Source organism: Mus musculus, chromosome 5, assembly GCF_000001635.26.
Source record: "Mus musculus strain C57BL/6J chromosome 5, GRCm38.p6 C57BL/6J".
Taxonomy (NCBI): domain Eukaryota; kingdom Metazoa; phylum Chordata; class Mammalia; order Rodentia; family Muridae; genus Mus; species Mus musculus.
This window is the reverse complement of record NC_000071.6, coordinates 94,053,953-94,081,325: the sequence shown is the minus strand read 5'-3', so window position 1 is coordinate 94,081,325 and position 27,373 is coordinate 94,053,953. Positions and strand designations below refer to the sequence as shown.

Below are 27,373 nucleotides of genomic sequence, written 5' to 3'. Positions count from 1 at the left end.
TAGGCCAGCCTAGAAGTTCATATATTTCCCACCATAACTGATAACTTTATCCACCTTCCCAAGATTGTGAATTTTGACATGCCTGGCTTCAATGTGTACTTTTTTACTTCTTTCCAGAGGGTGATTGTTGTAGTCTTTTAATTTAGATGCTTTATTCAATTCAGACAATAACAATGATGTTTAAACAAAGAAATCATGTTCTAAGTTTTCAATAAATACAGAGTAACAAATTATTTTATTGATAGTTTACAGAAAGGGGGTATAATGACTAGGCTGAGTGAGATTTTTTTCTCTGTTCTTTTTATTACAACTGAAGATGGAAAATACATTTTTTTTGGTAAGACATGTGTCCCAAACCTTATTTTTATTCAAATCCAGAATGTTCCCATTTTACTGCCAGCAACGACAAAGGTTGGCCACCTGGTCAAAGACCCAGCGCTCCCCACATGTGTGGCAGATATCTGTAGCAAAGGAGGTGTTCTTGGGCTGCCTTATTGCCCTCAGTGTATCCATGAGATCCTGACAAAGTCGCACAAATCTTTCTACAGAGACTTGAGCAAATTCATCATAGCACTCCAGAGGGGCAGGGTATTGTTCCACATTCATCTTGCTCCAGTTGGCTGTGTGCTGCAAAAGGTCCTTCAGGAAGGGCATGGAGAATTCATTGTTGTAGAAGTTGATATTGGAGATCTGAGAGCATTGTTTGAATGCAGGTAGGAGGACACTGAGCTGGGAGTCCTTCATCCTACACCCCTGCAAATCCAGAGTCTCAAGAGTGCCTGCCACTTTCATGAGGAGACCTCTCAGAGGCATAAGATCCAAATCCAGTAAGACCACACCTCTCAATTCCAGATGTTTTAGCTGAAAGAGGCTCTGACAGCAGGCAAAGGAATCCAAATCTCTCTGTGAAATCAGGGAGTAAGTAATGGAGAAGGTCTTCAAGGGTGTCATCAAGCACCTAGAGGTAAAGGAGACAGATGGTTAGTTATGGCAAATGGGCTTGTAGATGTTTGGCAGGGATATACAGAGTGGTAGCAGGAATCAGGTGCCCCAAGATCAGTTTTACTAAGTGATTAAGGACATCATCTATGATGCTTTCTGTTGGAAACTGCTCAGTCATTTCAACCTCTTAATTTATCTCCTGGCCTCACTCTAAACCTGAAAACCAGTTCATCCCCTAATCCCAGAAAGCAACAGAAGAAATCCCATCCCAATAGAATTCTGACAGGATCTCAATATTTGCTGTGTGTTCACTGAATCTGCATTCTATCATTCCCTCTGCAGTCATGCTTGCTCTCATTTACAGCCCAAGCTCTACCTCCTGCCCCATGTATTCAGCACTACTGGGCTCAAAACATTTAACCCATGGGAAGTGGGTGATGATAGAAGGCTGTTCTAACAGATCTGAACATATAGCTCCTGTTTACCCTGTACTTGTGAGTCCCCTGACTTCTCACTACACACTTCCATTCCTCTTCAGTTTCCATTTGATTGGGCGGCCATGATTCTAGGAAGAAATACAACTGATCCTTACTAGATCTGACCTACTCTTTACCTCAAATCACTTTCCTACTTCATGAGTGTTCATTTGAGATACTGATTTATCTTGTAAAATTTCCCTTGTATAACTGAGTATTCATGGAAACAAGACATAACTTCCAGTCTTTGGAGTCTCTAAATATTTGTTCCTAGTGACTGGTTGGCATCATGTCCCCATAACCCTTAAGAAAAGAGAGACAGATTTGCTCTGATAGCTGAACCAGCTCTCCATCATGGCTTACCCTAGGACCTGATTCATCTGGGATCTGAGAAAATGGACGCAGAACATGAAAAGATGCTGCAGACAGTTGAATTTGGAGAACTGAGAAGCAAACTTGTTGATACACTTGACTTCGGTGACTCTTGTTCTATTGGGTAAATGGAAGTCGATTTTGTGGAGGGGTGCCAGGAATACTTTGCAAAGATTTCTCATCTGCCCAAAATAGGGGGCAAAATGTGTCAACTCTAACAGAGTCCATTCAGTGTTTAGTTCTAACTCCATGATGTGCTCTGGATCAAAAATGTGGAAGATATGTCTGAGAGCTTTTACTGGCAGAGTCCAGATTTTCATCTTTGTACAGCAGAAATATAGGGAGCCCTTTCTCTCCTGGGCCCACTTCAAGAACCATGTTTGTGCTTCATCAAGGCAGGACCTGATGCACAGGTCAACTGTGACCTTCAGACGCTGCCTCAGTGCATATCTGGGACGGACCTGCAGGGCTTTCTTTTCATCCAAGATCTCTGCTGAATAGTCACTGTCCTCTGAATCAGTCCATATGTTCCAGAAGCTATGGTGCACATTCCTCAGGTCGAGATACTGTAGTTTTTTCCTCCTGCAGGTGAAACATAAGAATGATGACAGACCCTGAATTAGCTTTTACTACATATATCTAAACTCGTCTCTCTTCTGTGCTAAAGTGTACATTTTTTTTTCAGGACCTGATATCCAAGTTGGACTCAGGCTTGCTACTGAAGCTTTCCTGTGCTTCTGTACACATGAATACTTTTCTTTCAATAAGGTACACTTTACTTCTCCTTACTTATATTATTAGTTCTTGTGGGAATGTCAGGGATAGGCTCATTCCACTGTGAGGCCACATTTACTCTAGTCCATATTCAAGGTTAATCCATATCGAACTGTGCTCAGTACAAGTAAACAGTAGCTGTCAAGAACCCTGTATCCCTGCCTGATGATGCCATCAGAAGCATCTGATCCATTTATGACAGATCTAATCTCCCTGACAATGTCTAATGTGTACTCCTTCTGCTCCCTTCTACAGGACTTGGAAATTGCTTACCTGGGGTGAAACCCTATGGTTCGACGAATGTCTACTCCATCTAGCACAGCCTGCAATGTTTCCAGGTCAGTAGTCCTCATCAATGCCCCCACAGGGAGACAGTGGAAAGGCCAGGCTATCACCAATGCCTTTATGAGCTTGATATATCTGCCATCAATGGCCTCCTTGAAAAGTGCTGGGAAGAGTCCATGGGCCATCTCCTCCAGATCAGACATGCCTAGAGCCTCCTCTCTCACCAGAGTCTGAATTGCCAGCTTCTGGAGTGTGGGTGGGGTATGAACATTCATCTTCTTAAGGTCTCCAATCAGAAGGATCCTGGGGAAGGAGTCAGAAATGCATATACGTTTAAGAGAATATTTATAAAACTTCCTCACCATCACATCAACCACTAAGCTTCTGAGTTACTGCTCATGCAATGGTAAAGACATCAATTTACCTCTTCATCCTAAGACGTCATAGAAAGACAGTCGCCCACACTGTCATCATGGCAGCCTCTCTATCACCCAAATGGGTATATAATTTTTGGATCAAAAATTTTGTTTGTGACACACTCTTTAAAAAAAGAAAGAATGAAAGTAATATTGAATTGACAAGACTCACAGGACTTAATGTGGATGGCCCAAGACAACATGTGCAGCACAAGCGAGATAGAACCTTAAGAGACCAGCCTCAGTGGATAGGCATGTTCCCCACGTGAGGGAAGGGACCAGTCACCCATCTCAAAATTTTTAACTTAGAATTGTTCCCATCTAAAGAAAAACTTGGACAAAAAATGAATCAGAGATTGAAGGAAAGACCATCCAGAGACTGCATACCCTGGGATCAATCCCATCAGCAGACACTAATCCCCGACACTATAGTTGGTGCCAAGATGTGCTTACAGATAAGAGCCTGGTATAGCTGTTCTCTGAGAGGCTGTGCCAGCATGTAAGACAATTGCAGACACTTATAGGCAACCATTGGACTGAGCCAGGGGAACACAATGGAAGGCTTAGGGAAGAACAGAAGAGGTGAAAGAGATTAAAGCCCCATAGGAATAACAACAATATCCACTAACTTGACCCCTCAGAGCTCTGACGGATGAAACCACCACCCAAAGTTTGTACACGGGTGCATCCACGGCTCTGGATAAATATGTAGCTGATGATTGAATTATCTGATATCCATGGGAAGGGAGATGCTTGGTCCTGTGGAGGCTTGTTGGGGACTGGGTGTGTGTGTAAGGGAGTATTGTTTTAGAGTCAAAGTGGATAGATGATGGTCAGCGGCTGCCAAAGAAAAGACTGGGAAAAAGAACAACAATTCAAATGTAATTAAATAATCAACAAAAAAAAAAAAAAGGAAAAAGAAAAAAGAAAAAAAAACCCAAAACAAAAATGCAACACACAACAATCATGGAAGCAGTAAAAACACACACACACACACACACACACACACACACACACACACACACACAACACCCTGTGTCTTGGATCAATATTGATCCACTAAGCATGATGATGACAATGGGTTCCTATAATTTTCAGGGTTTTCTGGGTCCCATATACAGACCATATAAAAAAATCAAAGCTGTGTGAAAGCGATATCAAGCAAAGCCTAATGTAAGACATTGAGTGAGACATTAAGACACTCCAAGTGTAACTCAAGCTATTGTGAGTTAAAGGTGTTCAAAGACACATGGTCCCCTGGTCTCCAGGTGAGCCAGTGACTCACAAAAACAAGCACAAACATTTGAGTGAATGGAAATGTGAGGGAACACACTAGTAATGTTAATACTGAGGAGTCTTATGAGTCAAAAGGTTATTGCTTTTCACCCTACCCAATGCCACATGGCCATTTGTAGGACAGCTTAAACAAAATAGAAAATCAACCATAATAATGAAATCACCTGGTTAACATATACGTTTGTGATGAAGCTAAAACTTCATTTGAAATTAAATCCCAGGTGTTCAATGTATTCCTCTAAGAAGAAAAAATTAACATGTTTTGTCCTAACTTGGAGTCTAAATGTCTCTACATCAAACCGCATGACCAAGGGGAATATCATTACCTCCTAGTTCTGAACACTGTAGACTGGTCTCTGAGTGCTGGTCAAACAAGACGGTTATTCAGGCTGCAGTTCTCTGAATGTGTTCTCTGGCTCCAGTGAAGCCTTTATATACCTCTCTGCTCACCACTCCCTTTTGTAGCCACACCCACCAATCCCAAACTGGAATTGGAGTAAATTATTAAACTCCACCCTTTTAATCGTATTTGTAACATGCAACCTTTTCAGTGATTGAATCAGAGCTCTCAACCTCATTTCACAGCTCATGTGGGAAGGTTATGGAACAAGAGGAACACATCTCTATTGTTGAAGAGAGTGCAAACTTGCACAACCACTTGTAAGATCAATCTGGCAGTTTCTCAAATAACTGAGATTCAATCTACCTTGTAGACCCAGCTTTACCACTCACAGACAGAAAGCCAAAGAGGACCCACAATGCCACAAAGATACTTGCTTGACTATGTTCATAGTAGCCATCGTTCTACTGAAGATACCTTAAGGCCTTCTAAAACACAGAAGAACTGATGCACATATGAATTTAGAGAGCTTGAAGCAGCGGGCACAGGGCATGCACAAATTTGTACCACTTGACAGTATTGAGAGAAGCTCCCATTTGGAACCCAGAAGCTGTCTCCAATCTATAAAGTAAAGTCTTCCAAATGAAACACTAAACTTGTTAAATGGAATTTTTTTTTTTTTTTTTTTTGGTTTTTTGAGTCAGGGTTTTTCTGTGTAGGCCAGGCTGTCCTGGAATTCACTTTGTAGACCAGGCTGGCCTTGAACTCAGAAATCCGCCTGCCTCTGCCTCCCAAATGCTGGTATTAAAGATGTGCACCACCACTGCCTGGAGTTAAATGGAAATTTTCTGTTGGATGCAAATCCTACTCTTAAAAGAAGACTAATTAACCAGTTGTAGGAGGGAAACAAAACAAACTCAAAGACAATTTAGCAGATCTGAGTGTTAGAAAGTTGTGTTATACACTTTTGTTTATTTATATTGTTCTGCTTTTAGATTATAAATTCTTTCTTTCTGTTTTTCTGGGATTTCTGTGTCTTTGAATGTATTCTGTATTTCTTTGGGATTTTTTTTTGCTGTTGTTGTTGATGATTCTACTTTATTTTTTTGATGGGGTGGGATTGGCTCTCTTTTTCTGTTGGCTTATTTATTTTGTCCTGTTCCAAGTTGTGTGTTCTTCTTTTCTTTTGATTTTCTGTTGCTCTTTTTGTTTATTTGTTCATTTCTCTGTTTGTTTTTCAAGCAGGGTCTCATTGTATGTTAAACTGTTCTGTACCTCACTTGCTAGGCCAGTCTGGAGGTGGTCCTGCCTCTTCCTCCCCTGTCCTGGCAGTACACTTGTGTTCTGCCACACATGTTTCTGGATTCTTTAAGTGCCTGTTTCTTTTCTCAGGAGAGATACAAAGGGTGTGGATTGAGATGGAAAATAATGTGGGAATGACCTCAGAGGAGTTGGGGGAGTTGAAACCATAATCATAACACGTTGTATGAAAAAAAAATATTTCAGTAAGGGAGACGCAAAGAAAAGGGGAGGGAGATATGACTGAGTAGTTAGAGCACTGGCTTCTCTAACAGATACCTCAGGTACATATCCTAGCTTTTGTGTGTCAGCTCCTGTGTTTTTTTCCCCCATGCTCCTAACTCCTGAACTATCTCTTTATCCCATATCTGATTAACATGAAGGAGTGCCAGCTTAGCACATTGTCTACAGATAATGCCACTGAGATAGGAACTAGACAGGCTGAAGGCTCATACTACACAAAGAGGCAGAGATAGTATCTTCTTTAATTTGCGTGTAGACAGGGTTATAGATGAGGACTATTTCACCTAGGCAGCCATAACGAATAGCATGGGGGTTCATTACAGGAAAGGATCTCAGTATCCAGACTTGATAAGTGAGATAGTTCAGTTTTGGAAGCTTGAAAATTGGGAGCTATAGAACTCTTGATCATGAGAGAACCCACAACATGGAGAAGGCCAGTGGCTCCTTGAATGAGACCCAATCTTGAGGAAAGTGCCCCAAGAGAAGTTGTTCCAAGACTTGTAGCTAGCAAGCCTTTTCATTGTGTACACTGGACTGGAAGGAAACTGATCTATATTCTGTACTTTCATAGGAACCAGTGTCATTGATGCTCTCTCCCTGGAAGAAGCAATTCTGGAATGACCCCTGAGGTTACTCTCTAGGCACATCTGGTAGAGATTTTCAAGATATGCAAAGGTTGAGGATCAAGGCTAGATGTTACCATTGTCCTGTGACAGCCACATTTCTGGAGAAAATCAATGGGAGAGGCCAAGATCATCAGTTCCTTTGGATTTTGAGCCTGTAGTCTCTGGATTTTGCCTGTTAAATTCAATTGTCAGTCAAGGAAGAAAATGGTTGCTCATAGCTTTGGGCAACAAACAGGTGTTGGTGTGACCCTCACAATGTTCCTTCCCAGGTCCTACTGGTGTGGCTCAGAGGTGAAAAAAGAAAGGAATAGTGTGTGCTAGGAAGATGTGAATGGCTAAATACTATAGGCACGGTTGTTGAAGCATCTGCTTTATCTGCGTAGGTGGTAGAGAGCACCAAGCTACCAGAATAAAAGTTCTGGGCACCTGAATAGCAAGGGGGTTAGAAGTTTCATGGCCAAACAGAGAATAGTGCTTAGTAACAGGATCTCAGCCACAGTCAGGTCCAGAGGAAACCCTCAAACAAAGACAGATGTAAAAAATACCCCCCAGACCCCCCACAAACAAACAAGAAACAAACCAGATCAATAAAAACTTTGAGACTTTCCATTCTTCTACTCTGATGAGCATGGAACAGAAGGTCAACCTCACCAGGACAGGGCTCCTTGAACCTTGGTGCAACAATACTACCCAAACAACAGATTCTACTGTGCATGAAATTCCCCAAGGACAGCCTGGACAAGCTGCTCAGAGGAACACAGGTCAATTTCAGAAAATCTCTAGAAAAAAAGTTATTGCAATATAATATGATCAGGGATCTATTGTCTCCCATTGAGCACAAAGCCTGGACCTGAAGAAAGCTTTTGCCCACCATTGGGTATGTATACAAAGCCTCCATTCCAACTCTGAGGTGTGACATTGTTCATGCATGCTGAAAAAGTGTGTACACATCAGTGTCTGAGTTTGGTGACTGTAAATGGGATGGATCACCAGGTGAGCCAGTCTCTAGATGGTCGTTTATTCAGTCTCTACTCCACACTTTGAGTCTGTATCTCCTTCCATGTTCCCCCTTTTGTCCACCCCCTTTAAGATAGATAAAAGATCCACACTTTGGTCTTCCTTCTTCTTGAGTTCCATGTGGTTTGTTAATTTTATCTTGGCTATTCTGAGCTTCTGGTCTTCTGGACTAATATCCACTTATCTGTATGCCCCAGTGTGGGGAAATGGCAGGGCCAGGAAGCAGGAGTGGGTGGATTGGTAAGCAGGGGGAGGGGGAGGGCATAGGGGAAGGGTGTTTTTCACAGGGGAAACCAGGAAAGGGGCTAACATTTGAAAATGTAAATAAAGAAAATATCCAATGAAAAGGCGGGTCATTGTCTTTATCTCTAGACAGTGGTACTTGTGGCTCTTTCATTAAAAACTGTAGTGCCTATTAACTCGGCAAGGTCAATGCCCCTAGGCTCCAGAATTCCCTGGTCATGAGCCCCATCCAGCTCAAAGTCTCCTTTCTCTTGGTCCCATTTTACTCTGAAAATCTTTCTTTCTACTTTGGATTTCTTCTTTCTTTTCCAAGGAGATCTCATTAGCATTTGGAGAAAGCCTTTTTTTCTTGACCCAAGGAGTTTTACTGCAGATATTTTAATTCATGAAGCCAGAACAAGAGGCTGAGCTGCCAATCAAACACCCAGCTCCCATTGTTGGTATTTGAATGGGAGACACAGAATTACATTATGTAGTTTGGGGGTCATCCTTCATCAGTCCACTGAAACTTGCACCACCACCCTTGATAGCTCTCCTGCTCTTCTGTACATGCTGACTGTCTTAGTTCATTTGTAAATTGGTGGATCAGCTAGGGAGTGTGCATGTAGAGTGGGTGGACTGTAAACTGAAGTGGTCTATGTCAGTACAGCTGTGGTTACCACTACTGAACTCAGGCTTGACAGCAAGTGCCGTTCCCCTCTGAGCCAACTCACTGGCTCTTAAGCTCCCTTGAAGTTAATTTAAGAATTTTATTTTGTGTTTTGGGTACTTTTTTGTTTGGTTTTTGTCTCTCTGTCTGTTTGTTTGTTTGACTGATTTTTGACAGGGTTGGTCAGTTTACCCATCTCTGGTTCTTCCTGAACTCACGTTGTATACTAGATTAACCTTGACCTCAGAGCTTCTCCTGTGTCTACCTACCTAATCCTGGGTTTTAAGTCTGCACCTGCACCATCTGGGAAATTTCATCTTGTTTGTGTGTTTGTTTTGTTGTTTTTAGACAGGGTCTCTTTGTTTAAAAGCCCTAAATGTCCCATAAGCCACTCTGAGGAGCAGTCTGGCCTCGAAATCAAAGATGCTCCTGCCTCTGACTGTAGTGCTGGGATTTATGCCCTGTGCCACCCTGCCCAGCTCTGGTTTAATTTTGTGAAAGATCCTCACTCCATAGATTTCACTGGTTGGGGATTAGTTATTAAGATAAGGGTAGCTCTGAACTCCCTGAATCAGTCAAACTTTGACTCCTGAGGGGAGGGAATCAATGTGTATGCTCCCATTCTCAGTATAAATGTATGGTTTTAGTAAGATTTGTTCTATGTGTAGGGGTGCTTTGCCTACAACTATGAATGGGCAGCCCTCTCATGGCTGCTCCCCTAGAAGGTCAGAACGCAGTTTCACAACTGCTGGAACTGGAGTCACAGATCATTTCAAGCCACCATGTAGATGATAGGAATAGAAGGTTGACAGGTTCCTTCTTTCTAAGCCAAGTCTCCAGCCCAAGACCCACATCCCTGAGGAATGTTGTTAGGCTGATCCTACTTGTCATAATCTAAGTTGCCTGAGCAGCCAAGGGCACCATTTCCCTTGTCTTTTAGGGATCAGACTATACTTCAGCTTACAGTTTGGCTGAAGATGACATTAAAATGAGCCTCCTACCTCCCACTTCCAATTTTGAGCTTACCAGCATGCCCCATCTTGTCTGTTGCACAGAGAGTTTTAGAGAGGAATCTTTGAATGCTGGGTAGCTCCCTACCAACTGAGTACACACACAACACCCTGGCCACTATAGTAATGGAATCAAGCCTTGCTCCTGCCCTACCTTTTGTGTGGCTGCTGCTGCAGTTTACTGACAGAACATCCACTTCAGCCCTTGAGCTCCAGTACCTATTCCTAACTCTGACTCTGTATTCTGTCCCAAATCCAGCTAAAAAGAATACCTTTGAATTATGGTATGTCTCTGATCAATAACAGATTAAACCCTTAGCTGATGAAAACTAAAAATGACTCTGGTCCCATGAATGAAATCCAACCAGATGTGTTTATTCATAACAGTAATCCTAGCAATAGGAAGGATTCTGAGGCAGAAGAATTTCTAGAATTAGACTTCTAAAACACCCTTGGCTTCTGAGCATGACAAGACCCATGGAACAAATTGAAAACTAAGTAAACCTTAAGTAAATGAAAAAACAAATAAAAAAACTTGATGTTATATGGTTAATTAACAAGTGGAATGTTCATATTTATCCATGAAACCTTTTGGGGGGGTGAGGAAGAGTGGAGAGTATGTGAATACAAGTCCTTCTGATTTAACCGATGAAATGATTAGATCTTTGATCTGGAATTTGAAGGGTGGAGATTAAACCAGGAAATCCAATTCCAGTTTTGGTTGGAGGGTGTGGCTAAAATAGGGAGGGGTTAGCACAGAGGTATATAAAGGCTCCAGTTGATCCAGAGAACACACTCAGAGACCTGCAGCCTGATAACTGCCTGGTGCAGCTGGGACTTGGAGACCTATCTGCAGTGCTCAACTGGTATGTACTGGTTTTTCCTTGGGTAATGCAGTTTGATGTAGAGAAGTTTAGACTTCTTTAGAGGAACAGGTTGAAGACCTTGGGTTTCATTCCAATTGAATTTTTAGCCTCATCACCGATATATTTCTGTAGCATCACTGATATATTTCTATAGCTTGCATAGTTCATTAGTGTGTTTCATAAAATTTTTGAGACAAGTATTCTGTATCTTGTTCAAACTCTCTTAGAACTGGCCATGTGGCTCCTGGGAAGCTGGAAAGCAGATCATTCTGACTAACCTGTTCCTTCAGGTTTCCTCTTCACTGAATTTGTGTGTGTGTGTGTGTGTGTGTGTGTGTGTGTGTGTGTGTGTGTGTGTGTGTGTTTGTGTGTGTGTGTGGTGTGTGTGTGTGAGAGAGAGAGAGAGAGACAGGCTCTGGGTCACACTGTAGACCTGTACACCATGTATCTTTGGTTTTCTTCAATGCCCAATTGCTCGAGTGAAACTTTTGAGTTATGCATATGTATTGCCTTAGGCTTTGTGTTTCATCTTTTCCACATAGCTTTCTTCTGTGTACATGATCTGCTTACCAGACCCAGGAAACCCTAAAAATTGTAGAAATGCACTGAAGTCATTCTGCTTACTGGGAATTAATATTGATCTGCATCACAAAGATGTATGTTTGTTTTTTTGGTTGGTTGGTCAGTCGGTTGGTTTTGTTTGATTTTGGAATTTTTTTTTATTATTTTATGTAAGTACACTGTAGCTGTCTTCAGACACACCAGAAGAGGGAGTCAGATCTTGTTACGGATGGTTGTGAGCCACCATGTTGTTTCTGGGATTTGAACTCTGGACCTTCGGAATAGCAGTCGGGTGCTCTTACCCACTGAGCCATCTCACCAGCCCCTGGAATTTTTTTTTAAGAATGTTTTTGAGAAAGGGTCACACAAAAAGTATTTTGATTTGAAAATTATGTGCTCATTTGGTTTTTAGAAAGACCCCGGTTGTGGGAGTCTGTCTTTCCACCACCAGTTTAGGTTGAAGAGGTAAATTGATTTCTCTGTCACTGTCAGAGTAGTAACTCTGAAGATTAGTGGTTGATGTAATGGTGAGGAAGTTTTACAAACTTTGTCTTGAAAGTATATTTTTTTCTGAATCCTTCCCAAGGAGCCTTCTGACTGGAGACTGAAGAGGATGAGTGTTCAGACTCTGTCCACTCTCCAGAATCTGACATTGAAGGCTCTGCTGAGAGATGAGGCTTTGGCCTTGTCCTGTCTGGAGGAGGTGCCTTTTCTGCTCTTCCCAGCACTGTTCCAGAGGGCCTTTGCTGGCAGACTTAAGAAGCTCATGAAGGCAATCATGGCAGCCTGGACTTTTCCCTGTCTCCCTGTGGGGGCTTTGATGAAGTCACCTAACCTGGAGACCTTGCAGGCTGTGCTAGATGGAATAGACATGCAACTGACAAGAGAATCTCACCCCAGGTGCGTGATAATCAAGTCGTCTATAAGGGATCATTTGGGTACACAGTAGAGATTGTGGGGTCAGGGAGAATGGCTTCTGATGGGATCATCAGACAGTGGTGCAGGAACCTTGAAGCTATTGTCTTCTTGGACTAAGGACAGTTGTAACTGACAGTTGTCAGTGGATTACAGCTTACTCTAAGTAGCCTCTAGAATGAGCTTATTCCTGGTTTTCCCACAACCACTATTAATGGGACTAAGGAGAAATAAAGAGTACCTTAGTGGAAGGAAAGTGGTCAGGTCTACACATGCAGCTCAGGGAAAGATTCTGTAGCATGCTTGTGTGCACATTGCACTCTGTTTCAAGAAATTATACCTTACCAAAGTTGGGGAGACTTGAGTTTAGAGTCAGGTAGTCAAAGCTGACTGTGGGTAGTCATGTCTGCTGACATTTGACATGTTTCACTCCCGACAGGGGAAAACTTCAGGTTCTGGACCTGAGGAATGTGCACCATGCCTTCTGGGACATATGGGCTGGTGCAGAGGATGGTAGCTGTTCTTCAGAGCCCTTGGATGAGAAGCCTACAGTAGTGAAGGTCCTTCGCAGATATGCAAGGAGGAGGCAGCTGAAGGTGGTAGCAGACCTGTGCCTCAGGCCCCGCCATGATGAAACACAAGCATACTTCTTGAAGTGGGCCCAGCAGAGAAAGGACTCCCTACATTTGTGCTGTATAAACATGAAGATCTGGGCTATGCCCGTGGACTTTGTCTTAGAGATTTTGAATGTCTTTCATCCAGAGCACATCGAGGAATTCGAACTGAACACTGAGTGGAATGTGTTCAATCTGGCCCGTTTTGCTCCCTGCTTATGGCAGATGAGAAATCTTCGCAAACTTCTCCTGGCACCCCTCTATAAGAATGTCTTCAAGATTGCCAATAGGACAGGAGACAGAGAAGATAAGTGTGTCAAGGAGTTCGTTTCTATCTTCTCCAAATTCAATTGTCTCCAGCATCTCTCCATGCAAGGTGTCCACTTTCTCACAGACCACATGAGTCAGGTCTTCAGGTAAGCAAGGATGGAGATCTGAGTTACCTAGCAGAGCATTTTTTCTTGTCCGTTTTAAGGATTATTCATGTACAATGCCTGACAGTCAGCCACCTGGAACAAATTTTAGGGACCTTTTAGAATATGGCCGTTATGTGTATTGATTCAAAGTCTCAAATAATTACTCCTGAAGCAAAAGACTGAAGGGAGGTAAGGAGTAGCACAGATCTGATCAGAAGAGACTGTAATTCTTCTTGGAGTCACAGCCAACAAAATGATCAGAAGCGCTGGCCAGTGGTGGCACATGCCTTTAATCTTAGCACTTGGGAGGCAGAGGCAGGTGGATTTCTGAGTTAGAGGCCAGCATGGTCTACAGAGTGAGTTCTAGGACAGCCCGGCTATACAGAGAAATCCTGTCTAGAGAAAAGGAACAAAATAATCAAACAACCAAACAAACAAAAATGATCAGAAGGGAACAGAGAGTTAAGGTTGTAGTTAGGAGCTGGGGGAGACCATCAAAGTGAGGAGGTTAGCTCTGTGCTAAGATCTGTGGGAACAGCCTAATATCTTCCCCTACTTTCCCATGGTTTGGAGCCCCAGTACTGTGGAGTACAAGGGATATGAGGGATTGTGTGGAACTGTAAGGGATAGCAAGAGTGACTGTTCAGAAACTTGGATGAAATGCAGCTTTGAATGAGCCCACATGTAATGTCCCTAGATCCTGTCAGGACTCTTTTGTCACAGAACTTCCTCTATGTGTCTTATGGGCTAAACTGGTTTTCTGTGTGGGACTGAAGCCAGCAGATTAAGTGTGGGTGACCTTGGGTCACCTGGTCCCTTCTACAACTGTGTAAACTGCATTCCACGCTCTCCATCACCACTTGCCAGAACTAACCATCTGGTCTCACTTATTCCTAGGTGCTTGATGACACCCTTGGGGTCCCTCTCCATCACTCACTACCAAATTTCACAGTCAGACTTGGATTCCTTCTCTTGCTGTCAGAGTCTCTTTCAGCTAAATCATCTGGAGATGAAAGGCGTGGTCTTACAGGTTTTGGATGTGATGCCTCTGAGAGGTCTCTTAGAGAAAGTGGTAAAAACTCTTGAGACTCTGAATTTGCAGGGATGTAAGCTGAAGGACTCTCAGCTCAATGCACTCCTACCTTCCTTCATACAATGCTCTCAGCTCACCAAGGTCAACTTTTACAACAATGACTTCTCCATGCCCATCCTGAAGGACCTTTTACAGCACACAGCCAACTGGAACAAGATGAATGTGGAACAGTACCCTGCCTCTCTGGAGTGCTATAATGAGTTGGGACATGTCTCTGTAGAAAGATTTGCCCAACTTTGTCAGGAACTCATGGATACACTAAGGGCAATAAGGCAGCCCAAGAGCCTCTCTTTTGCTACACGTATATGCCACAAATGTGGTGAGTGCTGTGTCTATGGCAAGAGAGCCAGACTTTGTTTTTGCTGGCGGTGAACATGGATTCAGAACTTCTGCATGTGAATAAATGACAGTCTTGAGACACATCTCTCATCTGGGGTGCTCAGAGACTGACTTCAGGCAATGTAAAGATACTTGGAAAGGAAAGGATGTGCAATAATTGGGATCTTGGAGGCTAAGCTTGACATGGGGAGCAGACTTGTGGACTGACAAAGGCAACTTGGATGTTTTGAATTGACTCTGCCAGGACAGATTAACTAGATCCTTTGTCATGGACTTGTAAACTTTTTGTTCTTCACTGTAATATATAATTGAATAAATAGAACATGGGTGCTTTTTTAGATGTTATTCCTGATGTCTGAGTAGAATAAAATATCTAACTTTAAGCATTTTGAGCAAATGTCCTCTGGAGAGAGTCAAAATGAACACATGGATGCTAGCATGTCATGATTCAAAATCTGGGATAGGTGGATAAAGTTATCAGCTAAGGTGGTTCACATATGGATATCTAGGTTGGCCGGTGGTAAAAAAAAATTCATAAACCCAATCTCTGTGTCTCTCACACTCCTTTTTCCTTCCTTCCCCTCACCCCGTCTCCCTGTCTGCCTGTCAACTTCACAGGCCTTGTTGCTTGGAACCTATGAACCTGCTGGAAGTTTGCTCACAGAAAATTCCTTTCATGCTCTTCAGAAAAATAAACAAATCAACAAACAAAAGCTCATGAGCCCAAAAAGGCAATGAGCCATGTTTAATAGTACATGTTGCTTTAGAAGAGGGCAGATTTTGATTTCAGAACTATCATCAGATGCCTACAGCAGTAACTCAGGCTTCAAGTGTTAATCTCATTTCTTCAGACATCTGTGGATCCTAGCATTTACAAGCACCATATGTACAATAAATCTGCATATACACAAAATTGAGAACATCTTAGAGAAAGTCACACCATTTCACACAGGTTTCAGAAAATGAAGTAATTGATTAAAATGATATTGGTCAGTAGCAGTTCCCAGAGTTTTGTGTGCCTCCAATGGTATTCCCCTCTACCATAGTGTGAAGAGAATGTGTGAAGTTTCAGGTGTTTTCATTGAGCTTAATTGGGGACCAGTAGCCCAGTTTGTTCTGTTCTCTGGTTTGAAGCCTGCACCTTAGAAGGGTGAAAGAATACTAGGAGTTTGTCCTAGAACAATATCTGTGTATTTGCCTGCCAGTCCTTTTCAAGACAGTGGTTGGGACCCTTAGTATTGCTCAACAGTTCTATATGGTGAGTTTCTCTCTAAAGAATCTACAATACACAAATACATTAACGTGCACATACACACACCAAACAAATGAATAAAAAAAAATTGAGAATGAAAATTTCAAGGTAATTCCAAATATTTTCAGTATGTGAAATAAACTTTTGATTCATTGTTATTCTATACCTCCAAGTACTTGGCCTATAGCAATTCGTGATACCCTTAGTTTACCCATGGTGGAAAGAGAAAGACCAGTAACTAGACTTGAGCTATGGTGGTATTTAGTCACTGAGATGAAAGATGAAGTTTGAAATTTTCAAATTATTTTCACAATATGTGAGATGGAGCCCCAAGACATCATCCATGCCAAGCAAGCATAGAACCACTGAGGTACATCTCAGGTTGATTTTGATCAACTCATCCAGTTGTTCATTTCTGTAAGATGCTTTACTTCCAGAGGGTCTTACTTTGTAGCCTATCCTGGCTGATAATTTTGTCTACCTAAGAGGATTTGCAATCCCTCAGAAATATTTTTCTGGGGCCATTGATTCTTCAGATCATGTTTGGTCAAATTTACAAATCTCCTGCCTCATCTTCTCATACCAATAAACATCATTTAAAAACAACGCCTCAAATGTCTTTATATGAGGAAAGAAAAATATTTGGTGTCATCTTGGGCCATGTGCCTATCTTAGAGACAGCCTGTAGACATGGGATTGGTGCTTGCCCATTTGGTCAAGGTGTGGACACATGGAACCAGGTTAGTAGAGCACTCAGTGTCTGAGAGACCAGACAGTGACTTCATCCAGGGAATCAGTCTCTCTACTAGCTTCTTTGGGCTCTTTGTTGCTGTTGACACAGGCTGTCATGTATGAGCTGCCTCTGCAGTAAGACAGCTGTGTACTCCTGATACTCCTCCCTCTTCTTTCCATGTGAAGGCAAGAGGGCAATATATCAAGCCCAGTCTCCAGCAAGGTTTTCAATGGCTTTGAATTTAGACCTCTCATTTCAATCAGTAACTTGCAGTATCAAAGGTGCGTTGTACTCTCCAATTTCTCCTTAAAAGAATGCAGTTCCATGTCAGGCGTGGTGGCACATGCCTTTAATCTCAGCACTCGGGAGGCAGAGACAGGCAGATTTCTGAGTTCGAGGCCAGTCTGGTCTACAAAGTAAGTTCCAAAACAGCTAGGGCTATGCAGAGAAACCCTGTCTCGAAAAACAAAACAAAAACAAAAACAAACAAACAAACAATCAAACAAACAAAAAGAATGCAGTTCCACAGAAACTGATCTCACTGCTGGTTTGGTGGTCCACAGTTCCAGTCTCAGGATTCAGGGGTGGTAGCATCAGGGTAAATATTCAAGCTAGCCTTAGCTTCATAATTGGCTGCAGGCTAGGTTAGTCTACGTCAGACTGACTCAAAAATAAAGAAATATGTATGGAAAGTAGATTAGGACATATCATTTCTAAGATATTGACCCAGAGCACCCAGGCTCTGTGTGGGTGGGGAAGCACCCTTATAGAGGCAGGAGGAGGGGTAATGGGAAAGGAGGGTCCCAAAGGGGAGACCTGGAAAGGAAAAAAAAAACTTTTGAAATGTGTCTTAGTCAGGGTTTCTATTCCTGCACAAACATCATGACCAAGAAGCAAGATGGGGAGGAAAGGGTTTATTTGGCTTACACTTCCATACTGCTGTTCATCACCAAGGAAGCCAGGACTGGAACTCAAGCAGGTCAGGAAGCAGGACCTGATGCAGAGGCCATGGAGGGATGTTCTTTACTGGCTTCCTTGGTGATGAACAGCAGTATGGAAGTGTAAGCCAAATAAACCCTTTCCTCCCCATCTTGCTTCTTGGTCATGATGTTTGTGCAGGAATAGAAACCCTGACTAAGACAAATTGGTACCAGGAGTGGGGTATTCCTGTGACAACCTGACCATGTTTTGGGGAGGACTGTGGAAGGACTTTGGAACTTTGGGCTTGAAGATCCATCCGTTGTTAAATCTCTGTCGGATGTTGTGTAGGAGTTTGGAAGATAATGTTGAGAACACTGCAGAAGATGGAGGTCTGGTTTGTGAAATTTCAGAGGGAAAATTAAAGACTCTTTTCAGGGCCATTGCTGTTTTGATTGTGAAGATTCTGTAGTTCTGGTTAGCTGGGGCTGAAGAATCAGCTGTGATTAACAAGATACCAGAACTACCAAAGCAAAAACTTTGCATTACTGGGACTATTGATGCTGGTTAGCTGGAGCTAAGAAATTAGCGGTGATTAAGAAGAGACCAGCATCATTGAGGTGACATCTTCTGGGAAGTGTTTTCTGAAAGCACAAAGAGGCTGTGTTCCAGAGATGGCCAAGGTTGTACTCCTGCTGCAGTGGGTCTTGGTAATATGTAAGTGTCACACAGGTGGTACTGGTTTTGAAGGCATGAAGGGGTCACGCAAAGCAGCTGAGGTTTGGCACTGTGAGAGGCCATGGAAGGCCATTGGTGAAGGTGCAGCCTCAGTTGCAATTGACGGCCCAGGACTGAAGGGGTCATGCAGCCTTTTGGAGATGCCAGTACCATGAGATGATCACCAAGAGCAGCAGCAGCAGTGGAGTACAGGCATCTGGAGCCTAGAGGACTACGCGTGTGCTACAAGGGGCATGGCTGGAGAAGTGACCCAAGCCCTTGGAGGAGCCCAGAAGATCGTGAGTTGGATCCCAGACATTGGATGGTTGGAGATTGACTTTTGCTTTTGATTGTGACTGTGCCCTGATATTTTCCCTCTTGAAGGAAGAAACTGTTTTAGTGGAGCCCACAGTTAAGAGACTTTTAATTGTAAAAAGACTTTGGATTTTAAAAGAGATGGATATTTTAAAGAGATTGAAAATTTAAGAATATGTAAAGACTGTGGGACTTTTAAAGTTATTTAGATCTTGGGGATGAATAAGAATGTAAGGGTTGAGGCTTACTAGTGATGTGTTTGTGTGTCAAGTTGACAAGGGATCAATTGTACTGTCTAGTTTTGTGTCAACTTGACACAGCTGGAGTTACCACAGAGAAAGGAGCTTCAGTTGAGGAAATGCCTCCATGAGATACAACTGTAAGGCATTTTCTCAATTAGTGATCAAGGGGGAAGGGCCCCTTGTAGGTGGGACCATCTCTGGGCTGGCTGTCTTGGATTCTATAAGAGAGCAAGCTGAGCAAGCCAGAGGAGGCAAGCTAGTAAGGAACATCCCTCCATGGCCTCTGCATCAGCTCCTGCTCCCTGACCTGCCTGAGTTCCAGTCCTGACTTCCTTGGTGATGAACAGCAGCATGGAAGTGTAAGCCAAATAAACCCTTTCCTCCCCAACTTGCTTCTTGGTCCTGATGTTTGTGCAGGAATAGAAACCCTGACTAAGACAAAATGTAAACAAATAAAATATCCAAGAATAAAAAAAGAAACAAAATGCATGATATGAAGAGTCAACAAAACCAAGAGCTGACTGAGAAAAATCAATAAAATGGATAAACCCTTAGCCAAACTAACTAAAGGCTATAGAGAAAGAATCCAAATGAACAAAATAAGAAATGAAAAGGGAGACTTAGCTACAGAAACTGAGGACATCCAAAAATCATCATCATATCTTACTACAAAAGAATTGTACTCTTAAAGTAGAGAAACATTGACAAGATCGAGGATGAAATTCCTTTTATGATATCTCTATGAAGAGAGAACACTAGAGACCTTTGTCTCAGTCCCATCAGAAAAGCTTCAATCTTACACTAATACAATGTTTATATAAGCTACTCCCTTAAAGAACCAAAGTAAATTGAACTGAAGAACAAGAGACTGTTCCCCATAAGTTAGGAATGGCATTATCAGAAATGCTGTGGACAGTTTTCCTATCAGCTACAAATGCTTCCATAGTTATTTATAATTAAAGTGAAAATAGTTGTTTGGAAGAAAAAATATAAGTAAATATTTTTTTTATTTTATTATTGACATTTAACAAACAAAAAAAAAGAAAAAAGAAAAAAAGAAAAAAATACCTTGTTTGCTTACACATTGCTGATCTATAACAAGCTGCTTAGTTACAAATGTAATTAGGTTCTTGGGAATAATAATTTTATTCATAATACTTAAAATATTGGCTCATGTGAAGGTATTCGGAAACATATTTTCTCTTAGTATACTCATTGTAAACTTTCATTTAAACCATAGACTATAAGTACACTGTTATTTTTGTACTGCTTGGAAGATATAGCTGGGATATATAGGCTGTGGTAGAAAAAGAGTGTTGGAGCTTTGCTCCACCCATCAAATGTGTATGTATGTATATGTTTAAAGTTGAAGGTTTTGAAGCTTACTTCATCCACCGTGTGTGTTCGTGTGTGTGTGTGTGTGTGTGTGTGTGTGTGTGTGTGTGTGTGTATGTGTGTGTGTGTATGTGTGTGTGTATGTGTGTGTGTTTGTGTGTGTGTTAGAGAGAGAGAGAGAGAAAATATATATGTAAATTATGTGTGTGTGTGTTAGAGAGAGAGAGAGAGAGAGAGAGAGAGAGAGAGAGAGAAATTATGTATGATCCATCAACACTTCTGGCCAGTCCCACTGAGTATTTTGCTGGCAACAGATTGCTTCTTGCCAACCCCGTAGAATCAACCTTTGCTCCTTCAGAGAAAAGTCAGCTGGGTGATCAGCTACCAACTCTATGCACAGCCTCAGTTTGCCCTGGATGTCAAAGCTGGCCTTTGAAAAATGAAGATGTCAACATTTTACTTCAGGATTGCAAGCAACCTTTTCTTTCCTAGGCTCAATCCAAGAAGTATGTGCATCACTCATTTGTAAGTTTTCCAAAACAGAAGTCAGCAGTTATCACCTTCACAGCGGGATTTGGTACAGCTTCCAGCTCAGGCTCTTCTACCTACTTCTGGATCTTGGTCTCTCCTGAGCAGCAAGCACCAGCAATTCCAGCCCATACATCCCAAACATCATGATGCTCATTCTGCATATCGGGTACTCAAAGTTTCCACCTCCTATGGGTAACAGGTGAAGTGTCAGTGGAAAAGAGATGACTTTCCATGGAGTCAGCTCTTCCTTTCTCCTATCTGGTCTAGGCAGTGTTGGTTTTTCTCCTAGTGCTGAGTATCCACTAACAACCTAATGGTGTTAATGACTTTTTCTGAGCTGCCTCCATAGCCCTGTGAGTTTACTCCATTCTGTTACTCTTTAGCTGGTACTACTACTACCTGTGGGAGAGTCAAGGGAAGGCTCTTTCCCTGTACCTACATCTTTACTATTAGTCCACTCTACACTGAACAGTATTTTCTCATCAGAGAACAACATCAGTCAAGGCATCTGTAATCTTACTAGTGAAACTTCCAATATACCTCTGTTCCCATCCTGCAAGATCCAGTGGATTACTTCCCCAAAAACCAGTGTCCCCCACTTGATATTACATGGGCCATGCTTACCTGAGTTGAAATTCATGTGTAAATAGGACATATAATCCACCCAGCAAAGCCTGAAATATTGCCTTCTGGAGCCTGTATATCAAGGCACCACAGGAAAGTAGATGGAAGGCCATGCTGACACCATAGCCTTCACAACCTTAGTGAATCTATCAGTGAAAGCCTCCTCGAACAGTGCTGGGAGAAGATCAATGAGCAATTTCTCCAGAGACAACCAAGGTCTCATACTTCAGTGCCTTCTTCCTTATCAGCTCCAGGAATTGGGGTGGGCCATGAACTGCCATCCTGATTGGTTCTGGGAAAAATTCCAAGAAAGAACAAACAAGTAAACTTTAACTCACACAAACACAAATCAGTGTCCAACAAGTATCACTAAAGGCTTACAATCTGATAAAGTTACTAAACATATTCTTTCAGTCTTCCTGTCTCTGGCCTCTAATCTCGGACCAGGGTAGTTGGGTGGGTGAAGTGCCAGAAGGTAAGTAGTTCCAGATCAGCCATGCAGTGGAGAACACCTAAATAAAGCCAAACATTTAAAAACAAAACCAAACAAACAAAAAGAGTGCTCCACACATTGAAGTATATGCCTTTCATTCCAGCCCTCAGGATGCAAAGATATGGAGATTTTGCTTTCTAGCCTGTTCCACATAATAAGTTACAGGCTACTTAGAACCATGAGTAAGAGTATTTAAATCACACATGCAAACTCACACACAACCACACACCCATACACATACACCACACATTTTTTGGGATTCTATTGCTGTGGTGAAAAGTCATAGCCAAAGGCAAGCTGAGGGTAAAAGGGTTTATTTGGCTCACCCTTCTACACTGTAGTCCATCATCAAAGCAAGCAAGGACAGAAAAACATGACAGGAACCTAGAAGCAAGAGCTGATGCAGAGGAAATGGAATGGTGCAACTTCTTGCCTTGTTCTCTGTAGTTTGCTTTCTTTTAGGACCACCAGACCAGGAATAGCACCACCATAAGTCAGCTGGACATCCCCATCAAGCACTAAGAAAATTCTCCATTGACCTGCTCAAAGCCCATACCTATGAAGCCATTTTCTGAACAGTTGTTCCTTCCTCTCAGATTACTCTAACATGTGTCAGTTGACATAAAACTATCCAGCACATCTTTCCCCTGTCAGCTTAACACATAAACGCTTTTTGAGACATAACCCTTCCCTTTTGGGTGGCGGGTGTTGATCACCAAGATCTCGGGTTAATAAATATCACAAATATAAAACATGAATAATTAAACCTTCACAACCTTTACAAATTCAATCACATCAAAAGTGCAGTCTCTGAAAAAAAAATCCAGTCTCCTCCAAGTCACCTGCCTGCCAGATCCACCTGCGGCACCTAGATGTACCCTGTCCACTGAGCTCCATTTTCCAGTCCATCGTTCTGCCTGCATTTCTGCAGGTCTCTCAGCATCTAGAATGTTCTAGTCAGTCTCTGCCCAAGGTCTCTTGCCTGCCAGGTTTCCTTAGGCCACACACAGCAGAGCAAATTTCACCTTGTACCCTGCACTCCACCTGCTTGCTCACAAATCTGCCCTGCTTTTCAGGAGGCTTGCTGGCACCAGAGACAACCCAAGAGCTAAAGGTCAGCATAAGAACAAAATCAACAACAGCCAAGGCAATATGGCAACTCCAAATCCCAGATATTCTACTACAGTAAGCTCTGGATATCCTAATGTAGCTGAAGCAGAACAAAATGATCTTATACTCAATTTTTTGAAGATGATAGACACCTTTAAAGAGAAAATAAATAAATCCGTTAACCAAACACAAGAAATATAATCAAACAGGTGAAGGAAACACATAAAACAGTTCAAGACATGAAAATAGAAGAGAAACCACTGAAGAAAATACAAACAGAGGCAATCTTAGGGATGACAAACCTAGGTAAGAGAAGAGACACCACATACACAAGCATCTTTAACATAATACAAGACATAGAAAAGAAAATTTCAGGTGTCAAAGATAAAATAGAAGTATTTGATACATCAGTCAAAGAAAATGTTAAATCGAAGGAGGTTCTGATGCACAACATCCAGGAAATTTGGAACACTATAAAAAGACCAAACCTAAGAACAATAGAAATAGAAGAAGAAGATTCTTAGCTCCAAAGATACAGAAAATAATTTCAACAAAATAATAAAAGAAAAATTTCCTAACCTAATGGTAGAGTTGCTTATAAACATACAAAAAGCTTAAACAACACCAAATAGATTGGACCAAAAAAATCCTCCTGCCACATAATAATTAAGACACTAAATGTAACAAACAAAAATTATATCAAAAGCTGCAAGGGGAAAAGGCCAAGTAATATATAAAGGGATACTTATTAGAATTACACCCAACTTCTCAAAAGAGAGTTTAAAATCCAGAAGGTCCTGGTGCAGACTCTAAGGGACCACAGATAGATGGCCCAGACTACTATACCCAGGTAAAACTTTACATCACTATATATGGAGAAAACAAGATTGTCCATGACAAAACAAATTTAAACCATGTCCATCACCAAATACAGCCCCATAGGAGATACTAGAAGGAAAACTCTACTCAAGTAAGTTAACTCCACACAACAAATGAAATAATCCCATACTAGCAAACCCAAACTGGAAACACACACACACACACACACACACACACACACACACACACACACAGGCACACACACACATTCATAACCAACATCAAAACAGGAATCATCACTTATTGCTCATCAATATCTCTCAACATCAATGGGCTCAATTTTCCAGTCCAAAGACACAGACTAACAGAATGGATGTGAAAACAAGACCCTGAATTTGCTTCATAAAAGAAACAGAATTCAACAACAAAGATAGACATTACCTTAAAGTAAAGGGCAGGAAAAAGATTTTCTAAGCAAAAAGACCAAGAAGCAAGTCAGTGTAGCCATCATAATATATTTTGACTTTCAATGTACATTATGGAAGGACACTTCATATTCAAAAAATATAAAAATCCACTATAAGAATGTCTCAATTATGAATAGTTCCACAAATGCCAGGGAACACATATTTGTAAAAGATTACTAATGCTTAAATCACACTTCCAATATCATACATTGGTAGTGGGAGACTTCAACACCTTGCTTTAACCAAAAGACAGATTATCGAGGCAGAACCTAAGCAAAAAAATCAGAAATAATGAAACAAGGAGAAGTTATGAATCAAAGGGACTTAACAGATACCTTTAGAACATTTCACCCAAACAAGAAAGAATATACCTTCTCAGCACCCCATGGAACCTTCTCCAAAAGTGGCCATGTAGTTGCTTACCAAGCAAACCTTAAGAGATACATGAAAACTGAAATAATTACCTGTATCTTAACAGACCAAAATGGATCAAACTGGATTTCAACAGCAGTATAAACAACAGAAAGCCAACAAATTCCTGGAAACTAACAACCCTCTACTCAATGATTACTCAATGGGTCAGAGAAGAAATATATTAAAGACATTGTAAAATTCAATGAAGATGAAGGCAGAACATACCGAAACCTAAAGGATACAATGAAAGCAGTGTTAAGAGGCAAATTCATGCCCTTCCGCTCGACTCGAGACTCGAGCCCCGGGCTACCTTGCCAGCAGAGTCTTGCCCAACACCCGCAAGGGTCCACACGGGACTCCCCACGGGACCCTAAGACCTCTGGTGAGTGGACCACAGTGCCTGCCCCAATCCAATCGCGCGGAACTTGAGACTGCGGTACATAGGGAAGCAGGCTACCCGGGCCTGATCTGGGGCACAAGTCCCTTCCGCTCAACTCGAGACTCGAGCCCCGGGCTACCTTGCCAGCAGAGTCTTGCCCAACACCCGCAAGGGTCCACACGGGACTCCCCACGGGACCCTAAGACCTCTGGTGAGTGGATCACAGTGCCTGCCCCAATCCAATCGCGCGGAACTTGAGACTGCGGTACATAGGGAAGCAGGCTACCCGGGCCTGATCTGGGGCACAAGTCCCTTCCGCTCGACTCGTGACTCGAGCCCCGGGCTACCTTGCCAGCAGAGTCTTGCCCAACACCCGCAAGGGTCCACACAGGACTCCCCACGGGACCCTAAGACCTCTGGTGAGTGGATCACAGTGCCTGCCCCAATCCAATCGCGTGGAACTTGAGACTGCGGTACATAGGGAAGCAGGGTACCCGGGCCTGATCTGGGGCACAAGTCCCTTCCGCTCGACTCGAGACTCGAGCCCGGGCTACCTTGCCAGCAGAGTCTTGCCCACCACCCGCAAGGGTCCACACGGGACTCCCCACGGGACCCTAAGACCTCTGGTGAGTGGATCACAGTGCCTGCCCCAATCCAATCGCGCGGAACTTGAGACTGCGGTACATAGGGAAGCAGGCTACCCGGGCCTGATCTGGGGCACAAGTCCCTTCCGCTCGACTCGAGACTCGAGCCCCGGGCTACCTTGACAGCAGAGTCTTGCCCAACACCCGCAAGGGCCCACACGGGACTCCCCACAGGACCCTAAGACCTCTGGTGAGTGGAACACAGCACCTACCCCAATCCAATCGCGTGGAACTTGAGACTGCGGTACATAGGGAAGCAGGGTACCCGGGCCTGATCTGGGGCACAAGTCCCTTCCGCTCGACTCGAGACTTGAGCCCCGGGCTACCTTGCCAGCAGAGTCTTGCCCACCACCCGCAAGGGTCCACACGGGACTCCCCACGGGACCCTAAGACCTCTGGTGAGTGGATCACAGTGCCTGCCCCAATCCAATCGCACGGAACTTGAGACTGCGGTACATAGGGAAGCAGGCTACCCGGGCCTGATCTGGGGCACAAGTCCCTTCCACTCGACTCGAGACTCGAGCCCCGGGCTACCTTGACAGCAGAGTCTTGCCCAACACCCGCAAGGGCCCACACGGGACTCCCCACGGGACCCTAAGACCTCTGGTGAGTGGAACACAGCGCCTACCCCAATCCAATCGCGTGGAACTTGAGACTGCGGTACATAGGGAAGCAGGCTACCTGGGCTTGATCTGGGGCACAAACCCCTTCCACTCCACTCGAGCCCCGGCTACCTTGCCAGCTGAGTCGCCTGACACCCGCAAGGGCCCACACAGGATTCCACACGTGATCCTAAGACCTCTAGTGAGTGGAACACAACTTCTGCCAGGAGTCTGGTTCGAACACCAGATATCTGGGTACCTGCCTTGCAAGAAGAGAGCTTGCCTGCAGAGAATACTCTGCCCACTGAAACTAAGGAGAGTGCTACCCTCCAGGTCTGCTCATAGAGGCTAACAGAGTCACCTGAAGAACAAGCTCTTAACAGTGACAACTAAAACAGCTAGCTTCAGAGATTACCAGATGGCGAAAGGCAAACGTAAGAATCCTACTAACAGAAATCAAGACCACTCAACATCATCAGAACGCAGCACTCCCACCCCACCTAGTCCTGGGCACCCCAACACAACCGAAAATCTAGACCCAGATTTAAAAACATTTCTCATGATGATGATAGAGGACATCAAGAAGGACTTTCATAAGTCACTTAAAGATTTACAGGAGAGCACTGCTAAAGAGTTACAGGCTCTTAAAGAAAAGCAGGAAAACACAGCCAAACAGGTGATGGAAATGAACAAAACCATACTAGAACTAAAAGGGGAAGTAGACACAATAAAGAAAACCCAAAGCGAGGCAACGCTGGAGATAGAAACCCTAGGAAAGAGATCTGGAACCATAGATGCGAGCATCAGCAACAGAATACAAGAAATGGAAGAGAGAATCTCAGGTGCAGAAGATTCCATAGAGAACATCGACACAACAGTCAAAGAAAATACAAAATGCAAAAGGATCCTAACTCAAAACATCCAGGTAATCCAGGACACAATGAGAAGACCAAACCTACGGATAATAGGAATTGATGAGAATGAAG

General features: G+C 42.9%; 2 protein-coding genes across 2 annotated transcripts in view; one reads left to right on the top strand and one right to left on the bottom strand.

The window, feature by feature from the left end:
- Positions 1–283: 283 nt before the first annotated feature.
- The window catches only part of Gm6351 (predicted gene 6351), a 60,471-nt gene continuing 33,381 nt past the window's right edge, over positions 284–27,373 (bottom strand). Inside the window, exons 3-7 of the mRNA XM_030255005.1 lie at positions 21,460–21,751; positions 20,865–21,021; positions 2,838–3,152; positions 1,782–2,372; positions 284–958 (exon numbers count right to left, since the gene is read on the bottom strand). Coding sequence (XP_030110865.1) covers positions 391–958; positions 1,782–2,372; positions 2,838–3,124 — 1,446 coding nt within the window. The 5' untranslated portion in view covers positions 3,125–3,152; positions 20,865–21,021; positions 21,460–21,751 and the 3' untranslated portion in view covers positions 284–390. The remainder of the gene's footprint in view (positions 959–1,781; positions 2,373–2,837; positions 3,153–20,864; positions 21,022–21,459; positions 21,752–27,373) is intronic.
- Pramel37 (PRAME like 37) lies at positions 10,781–14,872 on the top strand. The gene is made up of 4 exons (NM_198667.2): positions 10,781–10,854; positions 12,002–12,315; positions 12,770–13,360; positions 14,258–14,872. The coding sequence occupies exons 2-4, from the start codon at positions 12,029–12,031 to the stop codon at positions 14,823–14,825; spliced, it is 1,446 nt and encodes a 481-aa protein (NP_941069.1). The 5' UTR covers positions 10,781–10,854; positions 12,002–12,028; the 3' UTR covers positions 14,826–14,872.